Source organism: Odontesthes bonariensis, chromosome 2, assembly GCF_027942865.1.
Source record: "Odontesthes bonariensis isolate fOdoBon6 chromosome 2, fOdoBon6.hap1, whole genome shotgun sequence".
Taxonomy (NCBI): Eukaryota; Metazoa; Chordata; class Actinopteri; order Atheriniformes; family Atherinopsidae; genus Odontesthes; species Odontesthes bonariensis.
Window position 1 is genome coordinate 13,162,334 of NC_134507.1, and position 14,382 is coordinate 13,176,715.

Consider the following 14,382-nt stretch of genomic DNA (forward strand, 5'->3'; position numbering starts at 1 on the left):
CACAGGCTTAACAAATCAGACTAGATTGCTTCACGGGTCTCCTAACTTCCACTCAGGGAACAAGGGGCATCAGGAGGCACTAGAGACGGGACTTTGCATCTGTGGCCAGAGTACCCTCAAGCTGCTGACGGTTAGTCCAGAATCTGCACTTAGGTAATTATCTGCGCTCCCCTGTTGTTTCAGAGAGAATTGGTTTTAAAATCTGTGTATGGCTGTGGGGTGGGTCCAGAATAGTTGCATGGATGCTTTGTAAGACACCTAGAGAAAACAAAATGGAGGTCAGGAGTTGCACTTTGGAAAATGATGGTGATTGCTGAGTACATCAGCAAAAGAAATAAGAATGTTAGACACATTTACCATGGATTTCAAATCTCAACATTCACTATTTCACCATATGTCATTTGAGAATTTCCCGTTACTCATCTCTGAAGTGTTGCTTCAAACCCAAAGAAGAGTTAAAAAGAGTCATATTTTCTGCTCAAGCAGTTCATCTCAAAGGGTTAGAATTGGAGTTTCAACTTTTGAAAAACCTTTGAAAACCTACAACTCAGATCCATTTGTCTTTGTATTGTTTTGGGGTTTTTTTCCCCCCAAGTTCTGATGTCATAAATGTCAAAATCACAACTTCAACAGTTTCTTTCTTATTTAACTTGAATTGTTATTGTTTTTGGGAAATCGTCACACGCATCCACATAGTGGAAACAAATACACAAATATATATATATATATATATATATATATGTATATATGTATATATATATATATATATATATATATATATATATATATATGTATATACTTATCTAAAATAGTAACCGAATCTTTCCTCTCTTAGCAGCAACTGACCTGGCAATCAGTATAGTATAACAGCTTGTGTACCTGAGCATGTTGTACATTCGACCTCACATGTGGATACTCTTTTAATAGACAACACCTGACCCCTTGTGAAGCAGAGCTGATGCTCTCTGGCCAGAAGAAAATTAAAAGCACAGCAAGCAATTACTGGCTGGGACACATGATTCAGAGAACAAACCATGTCTTTACAGGTGGTTTGCCACAACGATATCTTTCCAATCAGGTAAGCTTTAAAGTGACTTGAGTGTAATTTCGACCAAACTACTCTTAATTATAAGTTTCTGGCAGGCAGTCGTGGTTTGAAAAGTTTCATGAGTCATAACACTTTTTAAAGCTGAAATTGCATCCCTGTATGTGTCTTTGTTCCTCAGAGAGCAAAACCTTTCCACAACTTTACTGGCTGCATTGAAGTCGTTGAAATGAATCATCTGAGGAGCTTCTACACATCCGATGCAATCGGCGGCAGTAACATAGACCAATGCAGGTAAAGTTCTTGATTCTTTAAAAAAAAAAAAAACTGGCTTTGTTGTGATCTCTTCCTTTGATTTAATTTTAACCTGGTAAACGTAATACAAAAAAAACCCTTCTTGCCAGGATTGTAGTAAAAATAGATACCTGCTTGATAATTAACTGTGCTTTTCATTTACCAATTATTCAGCTGAGAATTTCACCTCACAGAATACAAGTTGACATGTTCAGCCTTAAAAGGGAGCGCTTTTAATGTCAAGTGGGATTTTTTTTCTAATTTAATCTACTCTACTCTTTGTCCTCTAGATATACTTTGCCTGCCATAGAGGCCTCTTCACCAAGTTCCTTCAGTCTAACGACTCAGTCAGCTCCATTTGACACAGCGTACACATCAACAGCAGCAGCACCCACTCAACCTCCAACATATCCTCTGCCTGAACCTCAAGTTTGCCGCGAAGGTCTTTGTCGCAACGGAGGAACGTGCCGTCAGCTGCAGCTGCCTCACGGAGCTCTGCCTTCCTGTCACTGTCCACTCCACTTCACTGGAAGTTTCTGTGAAAAAGGTAGGCATGAAGATTATTTTGCATTCAGTTGACAGTGTTTACCAGTTTTATACCTAACACACACAGGAAGCAAAGAGCTTTAAAAACCACTGTGCCCTCCGCATTAGTATCACCAAGAGGCAGCAGACAAATTATGTCACTTAATATATGCTGAGCCTCTTTGGCTAATAGGTTTCACTGTGAGGGGGGGAATAGAGTCAGCTACCTTAAGAATTTTGAGTGATGTGAATTATTCAGTATGTGATGAATGAAAGAAAATACCCATACAAGCAACTTAACAATTGCTGTGTGTCCATGTTCACCTCTGGTGCACACTGAGAATAAGAATGCGACCTTGCAGCACTTGTTCAACATTCAGCTGAAGCTCCCACCCACCCATGTCTCAACCAAAAAAAATATTTGTTTTGTACCAACCACTCCGACACTAATACTAAAGAGACTGGAGTACTAGTCGCACATACTAAGGAGTTTTCTCTGCAGATTTCCTCACACTGGAGTTCCTGACATCCCTTTTTACCCGTGTTGCTATGTGTGATATGCAGAGAGATTAATCCCTCAGTGCGGATGAGGACTTGTTGGCAACCAAATACACATTTTGAAATGATCTATTTTGACGTTACATGCTAGTTGATCTTTCAAACCCAAAAGTAAAGACACAATAGATATGAAGACCACGGAAATAGAAAAGTAATAGTCCATCTTTTACTACATCGAGTGCAGGAAATGCCGTTAATACATAGAAATCGTGCCCACGTTTCAGTGAAAACAGTCCCATGTGTAAACCTGAAATGAACAATACGTTCCACATCAAAATTACCCAAAATGTATCTACTTAAATCATGTGGTAAAACCAGCCAGAGACAATTGATGTGCGAGGTGATGTTGGTGCTACTGCACGCTTCAAAAGTGAACTTTGATATAGCATTTTTTTTTCTTCTTTTTGATGTTGCTCCTTACAGTCTGTTACCACTCTTATCTCACAGCTTGCAGCACGTGCAGACTAGCGTTTTTCCGGCTCAAAGGAAGACTGGTTTGATTAAAATTAGTCTGTTGTCTGCTGTTTAGAATTGGCTCTGTTTGGCTTTAAGAGTCCATTGCTTTAGGGCCAGATACACTTCCTTCACTTTGCCTGCCACAAAACCTTTTTTTGTTCTCTTCTCAGAGAGCAAAATTTGAAGAGGAGAGTGTTGAAATAAATAACACTGTGTGATTCAGAAAGGTTTCTGTGAGCCACCATAAATTTTGGACTTGTGGCTACTTTCACAAGTAGATAACATTCGCAAATGGCAAAGAGGTTCTCCAAGGAGTGACGCACAGGTTTCAGGCTCGAGCAGGTTTATGTTCACACATTTCTTTTCTACAGAACTGCAGCCGTTCACAGAAAATGAAGAGGTTTAGAGCAGACGGTAGAGGTAGCTTTCTATTAGAGAAGTTCACACGTTTTTCACATTTTTATCAATACACTTTAACACTTAAACAACGCCTTACTCTGCCCTGCCCATGTCCCTGAACTGTGAAGGATGTTAAGACACCTGAATGTAGTTTGAATAAAGACTGCAGTCTTATGAAGCCTGTTAACAAGTAAGCAGAGTCATCATCAAATTCTAGCGTGCAGTATTTTACCAAAGCCTAAATTTCAAGAGCTCTTTTTTATTTTAAAGTGACGCAATTATTTTTTGAAAATGCAAAATGAAAGCAACTAATTTGGCTAATTCTTAACTTGCATTTTTCATAACTGCAAGGGGACAAATGAAGCTCCACGGTGCTCCGTTACTGCTATCTTAATTAGATATCGAGTAAAAGCTGTGAGTAACAACCGTCTTTTCCTTCTGCAAAATCCCCTTAAAATGTGAGGTGTGCTTTTATCTATCGCTGCCTTTCTTATTGTTCTAAGCTATGCATACAATGTGGAAGAACATATGGCTTAACAGGCATGGCGAGAATAAAGAAAAGAAAAAAATTAAAAACCGCCATTTTTTTAAATTTTTTTTAAATCAGCAATAGCAGTCAGTTTTATTCTGTAACTTCTGTGTTTATAACACTTTTCTCTCCCTTTAAGGCTTAAAACGTCGCACCAGGTCGGCCTTCAGTCATGTGTGAAAAGAAGACTTTAGGTTTAAACAGTTGTCACCAGGCTGTCATGTGGACTGTACGGTGTTGACGTGGGGATTATTTAAAGTGTTGAAACTTTAGGCTGATAGCACAATCTCATGTTTACAGAGCTGACAGAATGCTGCTCAGAGCTAATGTTAACAGTCATTAACATGGCTTGAGCAGCCTGAGTGCACCTGGCGCCCTGATTTGACACGTCTGTCACGTTTTCTGAAAATGCAAATTTACAGGTGTTTAAGTAATCTACCGAAATGTTATTTGTCTCTCCGGGCGCTGTAACAAAATGATGCTATTTTTAAGACCTGACTCTCATTTGTTTTTTTTTTCCTGTGGGAGACAGCTTCGTCGAGGAGAGTGGCGCCCCCCCTCTGCTTACATGACAGCGAAGCTGCATTCTTAAGTTGGTTGTTAAAAGATCATTTGGCCAATGTCTAAACAGCCACTGGGGGTGGAGACAAAGGAATATGATTCATTCATTTCAGTTCTCTGCCATTGTTTCTTTCCAGTTCATGCACAACACAGGTGCACAATAAAATATGATCGCATTTGACTAGAACACATTAAAAAAAAAAAAGCGTAAGGCTTAATCTTACTTATTACTAATTAACTTTATAGTATAAACATGCAATTCAACATGACATCTGATACATTATTATAATGCATAGCAGAATGATGTGCAAAGTGAATTCCCTAGACCCTTGAAAGAAATCAAATGTTCCACTTGATTTGATAGTACATTCCCACAATAACGCCCCAAGTCCACCCCATTCAGTACCGTAAAAGAAGTTCCTGCTTATTTCTCATCGTGTCACACTCATAAACCTTTCCTTTGAATACCAGCAGTGGCCTTTTAGTGTCATTTCTGCTGAGTTTGAAGAATCGCTCCTCCTCAAAAGCACTCCAGTCTCAGGTTGAGCAGAGTGCGGTCTCGTTCGAGCACTCATCCGACGGTGTGCTTTGCAACGCGAGTTCTTAGCCCTGCGGGCAGAGTCCAGGGGCTGTTTTTACATGCTGGCAAAGTCTGAATGTGAGTCGCTTCTGCAGCTATACTTGGTGACAACCTCATCCTCACATCTTGTTGAATTAAGTAATTGCCACAAGAGAAGAGCAGAGCAAGCCACCCCTGCTCAGAGTTAATTATAGATGTGTCATACTACCTAGTGACTAATGATGTGGACTTGTTTGTGTCCTAGATGAAATGCTGACATGTCATGCTGCTCATATCAAAAAGAAATATTATGACGCTCTCAAGTGTGCGTTTGTGTGTGTGTGTATATATATATATATATATATATATATATATATATATATATATATATATATATATATATGCTGTGATTAATGTTGAGTCCTAAAATGTAAATATAAAAAAGTATATACTGACAACAAACCTCCCTTGCTTTACAGATAAAAAAAATAAACACAAAAGATACCTAGAGACTTACTTCTATCCTTTGACTGTACACAATGCAGTGCCTGTCATTCTGACTATGGCAGCTGTACAACACATTCTCATTATCGAGTAGTCTTATTATATACCGAGAGAGGCCATTTTTCATAATGAGTATTTAATGTCAAGTAGCGAACCATAAGACAGGTTTTGTCAAGATAAAGATAGTTCAGCTGGGCATGTCAAAGTTTTTAGCTTTGATAGATTGTCTCTTCAAGGAAGACATAGTAGGTTGTAGACCTTGTAAAAGACATCCTGTCAGGTATGTCACCATTCAATTGAAAGCGATCACAGAATTACTTATGGAGTAAAAGGCTGCCAGGTAAGGAAGATGGCATAAAAGACGAAGCCAGTGAGGCAGGAAATTATTCAGGCTTGCTCATTATTGATCATGACCTCCTTCTGCATCTCGCCAACTAAAGCCCTTACTTGTCGTGTATTTGAAGTCGGATATAAGACGCTGGCCAGAAAGGATTAACTAAATGCAAGACAAGAGCGCAACATTGTCCCCGTTTTTGTCATTTCAACAACTTTTGCTTTAATACTGAATCAGTCCGTATAAGATTGTGCTTTTATTCCCCCAGGAAATCAAATTATTGATCGCAAATTGGACAAGAGTGAAGGTAATGCCTTCTGAGATCCTCAACAGAAGTCCGCCTCTAATGTAGTCAGGAGAAATGATGAATCATTTAAAAACCGAACAGAAAAGACAGTTTCCCTTTTTGTCTTTGACAATAATGGGACCTGATGAGGGGTTGTCAGCTTCCTGCTTTGCCAACACAGTGGCTTGGTGCTGCCAGCTCTTTTTGTGGGCATCTAGTGTGCGATTGCTGTAATCACTGGTGTCTTTTAAAAGGTGCCAGTTCAAATATGCCTTACTCAGAAGTAGCCAACAAGTATTATAGGATTAATTCATCATTTTCAGTCCAGGGAAACTGCTCCTTCTACAACAAAAAGAACACAGTTTGTAATTTCTCCTTGTTGTTTGAATTAATGTCTGACTTGTCTGTTCCACACAACTCTCTGCACAACTCAGAGGAGTCACCCACTCTGTTTGCTCTGGCTGAGAAGATATATTATAGAGCACAAGTACAGAAAATGGGATTATGGACATTTGAGAAATAGTATAACCAGAAACTCCTCTCAGGTGTGGGTCGAGTGGCTGAAAATTAAAATGGACCCAAACAACCCTTATTGTCAGACTATGCATTTCCCATTGCTAATGTCTTCACTCACTGTATGACTTGATTCCTTGTGTTAAGGACATTTTTAGGATGCCCTCTTGATGCTAACAAATGATATCATGTTGCTGCATTGTCCGTGTTGCCGTAAAGAAGCCCACCAACACCGCACTAACAGTTCATGAGTCATGTCATGTCAAGTCGAGTCATGCCCGACAGAAAAAGCATGAATGACGAAAGGGAGCTGCGACCAGCTTCTCTTTCTTTTTCTTAACTAATCAAATGCAGGCTACAATGCATGGACTCCATGCAACTGCAAAGATCTAAATATCTTAAAACAATAGTATGAAATGTGTGTAATTCCAGTACAAAAAATAGGACTCAAGTGATCTATAACTCGTCATTTTTCTTTAAGTAATCAGCAAATGTCGACCTGCACCTAAGAGTGCCGTTTTTCTTTCCAATGACTTGGGCCTCCTGCATGTGTGCATACAGTTTATCTGCACCATAGCTACTTTTAAGACCTTTGATTTCAACTTTATGGAATTTTCTCACTTTTTCCTCACCCATTCATTTCAACTCTGTTCTAAATGTTGTCAGTTCTCCACAACCTACTTTCTGAATCCATTTGATCCAACATCAGAGCACCCCAAAGAGCGAACACAAATTTCGCAGGAGGACACCCTTATTTCTCTCAAAGTAAAAAGATTTTGGAAGCCTACACATACTGTATAATGCTCTCAGCTGAGTGCAAACTGCTGTTTTACTTGGGAGCAGGTTAGAATCCCTTGAGCTGATGGCAATGTGGGCTGTTTTGAATTAACTGTCATGGACCTGAGCAGAAAGCTATCTATGAGGTGCGCAGTGTCCTTTGTGTAAAAAGGCCAACAGATTATCACTGGCTTGTGGAGCTGATGACCTGAGCTTGTACCTCCTCCACCTTTTCTTAAAGTCCTACCGCTTTGTCATCCAGTGGGAAATGACACGCTAGCACATAGCCCTGACAGGGCCCTGCTGACTCTGCTCACCGACGAGCTATCTGTGCTGCAAAGGCAAACACCAGCCAATTTCTGCTGTTCTCTTCGCTAACAAAAGCACTTTAGGGCATTGCTTTTACTAGATATGCCATTCTTCATTTAGATATACACTCGCGGACCACTTTACTAGGAACACCTGTGAAATCTAATACAACGGCTCTGCCATAAATTCTGCTTTTATGAAGCTTCTACACTTTCACTTTTTGTTGATGTTGTCAAAAGGGGGCTCACTCTGCTTTATGTTTATTGAGCATTGACACACAGAAGGGGGGCAAAATATGACGGAAAGATATGTTTTTTTTCAGTGTGTACACCACATCACGCTTTGAAACCCAATATCATATTAACAAGTGCACATGTGTAAAATAAATACATTTTCTACTCATTATTTTTCTCACTCAGAACAAATGATTTCATCACTGTATTGAATCTCGTTTCTAGATACCACAGTGTACATCCCCTCATTCGACGGCACGTCACACTTGGAGCTTCAGTCTCTTGCGTCCCTCCTGCAGCCTTCTGGTGACAGCGATTATCAGCCCCCCGCAGTCAAGGACACCACTTTCTATTTGACAGTGAAAACGAGATCTACACAGGGCACCATCCTCTTCAGTGAGTACGGTCCGTCTTTTAAAGCAAATGTTGAGAAGCCCTGCAATACTGTGACAGAAGGTTTTTGATAAGGGCTAAAAAAAAAAAAAAAAATTCAGAACAATGCTTATATGCCATTTTGCTGAATGTCTTTGTTATCTGCCTTTTACAAATGCGTGTCCTTGTGAGTCCATAAAGGTTTTCCTTTTCGTTCTCCACAGTGCAAGCCATCCAGTCATCATCTGCTGTAAAACAGATATACATTCTATATATATATGAGTGCATTAGACAAAGCTAACCCCCTCTTGAGTACATAAACGTGGATAGTGCAGTGACCAGAAAAATCTTTAAAAATAGATTCTCTTCATTGCAGCTTTAACAAAAGTCTGAGCTGCACCATTTTCATATGAAATCAATGAAAAGCATTTAGTGTGAATATACTTATTTATTTATTTTTTTTTAAAAAGAGGAAGATGCCCGACATTTTTTAACATTTGCAGAATCATGTTGCTCCCCATTTTCATTTCACCTAATGCACATGAAGTCTTTCAATCTTTTTTCATTATACATCTGTCCGCTTTCATTTTGAGAGTTTGATGAGAATATCAACACCGTTTTCACAAGCAGCAGCTGGAAATCCTGGAGATGAGTATAAACAGCTTGCCCTGCTCTGTGTAAAAGTGACAACATCTAATTAGCTGCACGTCTTAATCTCACTTATGCAATATTGTACAAAGTTTTACTTTGCAGCTGGTCTTTCTCTTGGGCGGATTCACTATTTTTACTGTCGTTTACTGTTGTCTTTTTTTACATTCCCTCTTGGTAAAACAAAAGAAAAATTCTATAAATTGTATTTATGAATGATCTTTAGAAAAGCTGCTCAATGGCTTTTCAATTTTCTTTACTCTTGACAGATTCAAAGTAACTTTATCCAAGTGTTTAAAATCTCCACTGAATTAAGTTAAATTGAATATTGTATTAATGCAAAAGTGGGAAATGATTTTGGAGCATAAGGAATCAAAACGCTCATTAGTTATTAGTCATTGAGGGGGGGGGCCACTGTGTGAGTTATTGCTGGAGTGACCTGTCAATTTGACACCTGCTTTGCGGCAGAGCTGAAGAAGCCTCTGACTGAGCACACTTGGTTGTTTCATCTCTACGTTATGCAGATGGAGCGCAGTGTTGGGCAACATTTGCAGAATTCTGCTTTACATAATGAGCTTCAGGAGCTTCAGAGCGTTCCCCAGCACAGAGCCAGCTTTCTTTATCAGTTTAAGAGTCACTGGCTCTGATGCTGCTGCTCCAACAGATGGCTGCAAAGCGGATTGCTCTCTCTGCCACAGACTTATAGAAATAGGCAGATTCTTGCTGAAACCATTAAAGGGCCTAAAAACCTCCTGAAGAAGTGGAGTCTGCTCTGCCCCTTCTTGTAGACGGCCCCTGTCAGTTGTCCAGGTGAACACCAAGGTATCTGTTCATGCTAAGATAGGCTAGCAGTTTTTGCCTAGACAAGACAAAGGATGTGTTTTTTCCCAACATGTCAAACGCTGAGTGAAATATATACATCATTGGTAGGTCCATGTCCTCGAAATTTGTAGGAAAACCTTTGGCTGATAAGAAGAAGGGGTTCTGTGTGTAACCATTACCACGGGTTAAATTGTATCCTCAAGAGTAGCACTTTTTTGAGAAAAAGCTTGTTTGGAAAGAAGATATTCAAAGAAGAGTTTTGAAGTGTTGTGAATGTGTGCCAGTAAAACAGCCACCTGGTGACAATAAAAACAAACAAAAAAAGTCTTTAAACGCACTTTAGATTACTGTGTGTTGAACTAAAAGGGAACATTTATGTTAATGTGCCTAGAAAATAATAATAGTATCCTGCTTTGTTGAGTCATGGTGCAATTTTAATTTCTCTATTGCGTTAATGGAACAGAAGCCCTTTTCAAGTGAGCTTGTGTTTTCATTATTGGTAAGTAGTGGTGCTTAGTAAAAATGGACAAACCGGTTGCTCCAGAATCAGATTAGGTCATGTTTTGAAACAAAATCATCTCTCTGTATAGGTTTCTGACTCATTTCTGTCCCTACTTTGCTATCCAACTGTGCCCTCGGACTGCCAAACAAGAGGCCGATCTGCAGGATGTCCTCTGTGTTTGTGGTGGGAAATTCTGGACACCTAATGGCGCTTACTTATGAGTAGGCCCGGACCTCAAAGCTCACTTCTCAGGCCCACCACATGACCTTATTCCTCAAGTCCCTGCTCTCTGAGCCAGGTAGATTTTAGTATTGGTAGAGGCGAGGCCTTTTGCTAGATCAATAGGCGGCATCTACTCAACAAATTTCATCTCATCATTCCTCTAAAATCAGTTTCTAAAGATATTTTGGGCGAGAAGCAATGCAATTTTTTTCATTTTTATTCATATGAGACCTGTGAGGCCTCGCTTAGTTTTTTCATCAAGCTTTCATAAAACAGCCACTCCGCTGCACATTGAGTAATTGTAATGCTTTTTTTTTATGAACATCAATTACTTTGCATGCTTTTAGAACTAAAGAAAAAAAACAGTACAAAGCAGTCAAGCTACCATAATAAGTTAAATCACTCCCATATAAATGCATTAATGATATAAGCACCTCACTTGTTTAATTCGATAATTGATAAATCTACAATTAGATTTTTTGCAAATGTCATATCATAAACAGAAAATGTTTGTTTTTTATATTTGTTTTGTCTGTGCATCATTGTTACTATAGTATTTCCACATTTTAATCCAAGATTCTAATAACTGGAAGTGCAATAGAGAGCCTGTCTTACAAAAGATGGACGAAAAAAATAAACAAGGTTTTATGGGTCTAATTCAAATGAACATTGGGAAACTATATTGTTTACTCTTGCCTCAAATCTTTTTGAGAAATAGATTTTAGAAGACTGTTAAGGTGAAAGAAGTGAAAGTGTAGTCCATTTATTCAGGCTCCTTAGATCTCTTATGTCCCTTTCCACTGAACATTTTCGTAACGGTACGGCTCGGCACGGTACGACTCTACCCTGATTGGGAGCTTTTCCATTGCGGGTTGAAGGTGGGACCCATTACGATTTTTAGTACCTGCTAGTACCTGCTTCAGAGGTGGGTCTAGTCGGGCGGAGCCGACACTAAAACGTCACGTGATCAGTGCTGTCCACTGATTGGTCAGGTGAAATTACGTCATACACGCGACAAAGCTCTGGGAGCTTTAATTAATCACCCCCCATGTATGAAAACACACCTGCGAGAGCAACAGATAAGTACTACCTGAGAGAATAAACAGAATTGCTCGGCAATGGAAAAGAGCCATTAGACTGCAGGGAGCTGAATGGTGATATCACACGGGGGGACTTGAGAAGTGAGGTCTGCAGTTGGACCGATTTTAAGTTTATAGACACAAGCTTAAATATATGTTTTGTTGTATTGGGTTGATCTATCTCAATCTTGGTGGCTCTTTAATGTTTCAGTAGCTTGTGTTGTAGTTTATCAACATATTAGTAAAGCTGTTTCACCATGAGTAAAGCAGGTCGGCCGGTTGATTTAAACCCTTGTGTTGACAAATCAAGGGCAGATGTGCTGTCATGCCGCATGCTATGAAGAGCAAGTCGCTGTTCATAATGGTGTAGCTAAAGAGGAATTGTGGTTGAACCCTTTCCTGGTGCAGTGAATTTACAATAAACTAAAGAGTTGTGACCATGATATGATACACTTAAAAGAAAATACAGTCTACACTATGTAGTGTTACTGTATAGAGACATGATATTTTTTTTCCTTCCTCTTTTTACTGTCAGACATTGGTATAATTCCTCTAAACACTTTCTGTCTTTAAAGTCTGTTTTTTCTTACCAGCTGGTTACACTGAAATGCTGTACATACAGTGGAAACCGCTTATAGTGGTCACGGATATAGTAATCAACCACTTATATAGATCAAAAGGCTTGGGACAGAATCATTTCTATACAAATGCTGTTTAAATAATTTGTTTATAGTAATCAAGAAATCCGCTAATAATGTTCATTTTTGGCCATTTTATGAATGTAAACATGTGCAAAAATAATTTTAAAACTACGTGTAGCTATTTTATTTTTTACTCCCTTGATTCCTTTCTGGACGTCTGCTTCTGCCTCGCTAGCTAACGTAACGAGTTGACACTGGGCAGCAAGCGCGCGAATCATGGCTGGAAAAAGGAAGTCATGGAGGAGCATGTGTCCGAGGATGGGTGCTGGAGAGCGGATTGAATGCGCGTGTGACCGCTGGAAGCTCCAGGCTGGTTCTTGTAAGATGGGAGGCCGGTGTTCATTCGATTTCTCCTACTAGCCTGGGAATTCCCATGCTGCTTTGCGCTCGATTTCATTCTCACTGCAAAGTCAGCCTGGAAACCACCGCCCTTATTTTTGCCAGAGTTTGGGAACCAATCACAGAACGGGGGGGGCAGCAAGACGATGACGACGTCTATGCGCTACACCGAAGCTTGTAGAGTGTTAATCCAACATGACAGCGGACACAACGTTACCGTTCAATGCAGCCTTAGAAAGTGTTTCGGAGTAGATTCACCCTAGGGTCATTTGAACCGTGATATCCAGCCAAGTAGCCCACCCGAAGTTTTTCCGATATTGGCTGAACATCAGCTGAGTTACCGAGTTATCCCGAATAGCTTAGTACAAGCGCTAACGGACCCTGGCAGTATCTCCAAAATTACCACACTAGAATCACATGTCATGACACCAAACTTCTACAGTAGTACAAATATGGTCTGTACTCACAAAACGATGCATTTGGAAGTTTGTACATAGTCCAGGAGTTTATTATTATCAACACAAGCCTAATAGCTTTTCTGCTGCTAAAGCTGCGTCGACGTCACTTCTGGGAGCTGGGAGCTTCAAAGTAAGATGAGGGTTGATCTACTACTGTATACAACAAAGCAAGGCTGCTCAATATTTCCATTATTAAAATAAATTCACTCTACAACATAAAAATTCATGTAGAATATAGCATATAGGCCTACTTTGTTGTCAATTTAAGTAGCTTAGAGCGCAAGTTTACTTTTATTTTCCATTTTTTTTCTTCTTCCTCGTCGAATTTCTGTCGTCATCTGGTATAAGTGATACAATTGGCTATGAATCGCGCGCAAAGCAGCATGGGAAGAACCTGACGTCATTTGATAGACATTCGTAGCGCCCAATAAACGGCTCTAGGCATTCGTAAACCACGCCTCAAATACGAGAAAATGCACACCTAGTTCCCAGACCACCATCTCATCGAGATTGTGGACGCGTCAGCCAGGCTACTACTTGTCGATAATTGCTACTTTGTGGTTTTGCGCATGCGCCGAGCCGATTTTCTAAGTTTCGTTTTCACGGCAAGTAGCACGCCACAAATCGACAGAACACCGGCACGGAGGAGCATAGATCCTAGCAGGGGTGCTGAAAGGCGGATTGAATTCAAACTTTATTTTCAGACTTGTAAGAAAAAAAATGCACCGGCGGCACAGCAGAGAATAAGTTACGTACTGTATTTGAGTTAGCCTACAGTATGTCTGCGCACTGCGCAGTAGCTACTGTAATTAAACTTGCATGATAATAAAATTCAGTAAATGCTGAAGCTATCCGTTTCATTTCATTTATATATATATATATATATATATATATACAAAATATTAATAAAGAAAAACTGAGTTACAATTAGTTATTACCGACCGTGGCGGTCACCGTTTTTTTCCAAGCCTGCAGAAGAAAGTCTGCATTTGATATCTTTTAGATAAGCTAGAACATTAAAGTGCAACAACAAGATCATGTGTTTTGTAATTTTGAAAAGATCAGGTCAGAAGGGAAGTACATGACACTGGTGGTGAAGGACTACATGTAGCCTTGCCTTTTCCGGGCCATTGAGAAGCCTTTCTGATGTTTTGTTGCTGATGATTGAGCTATAACCTAAAAGCAAACAAAAGAATCCTCAAGAGCTGGTCACTCACGTGCAGAGATGGGATTGCACTCACCCTTTACATCAACCTTTAGCTCTTCATTGTATGTCTACCGCCTGTCGGCTCTTTTGTTCCCACACCTGCATGCACACATACACACTCCACCTTTGTTACAAAAGAAGATTGGGATA

At 39.8% G+C, this 14,382-nt stretch overlaps 1 protein-coding gene across 1 annotated transcript in view; it reads left to right on the forward strand.

The window, feature by feature from the left end:
- The window catches only part of eys (eyes shut homolog), a 178,648-nt gene that overhangs the window by 106,128 nt on the left and 58,138 nt on the right, over positions 1-14,382 (forward strand). Inside the window, exons 36-39 of the mRNA XM_075477841.1 lie at positions 928-1,078; positions 1,227-1,339; positions 1,630-1,886; positions 8,108-8,278. Coding sequence (XP_075333956.1) covers positions 928-1,078; positions 1,227-1,339; positions 1,630-1,886; positions 8,108-8,278 — 692 coding nt within the window. The remainder of the gene's footprint in view (positions 1-927; positions 1,079-1,226; positions 1,340-1,629; positions 1,887-8,107; positions 8,279-14,382) is intronic.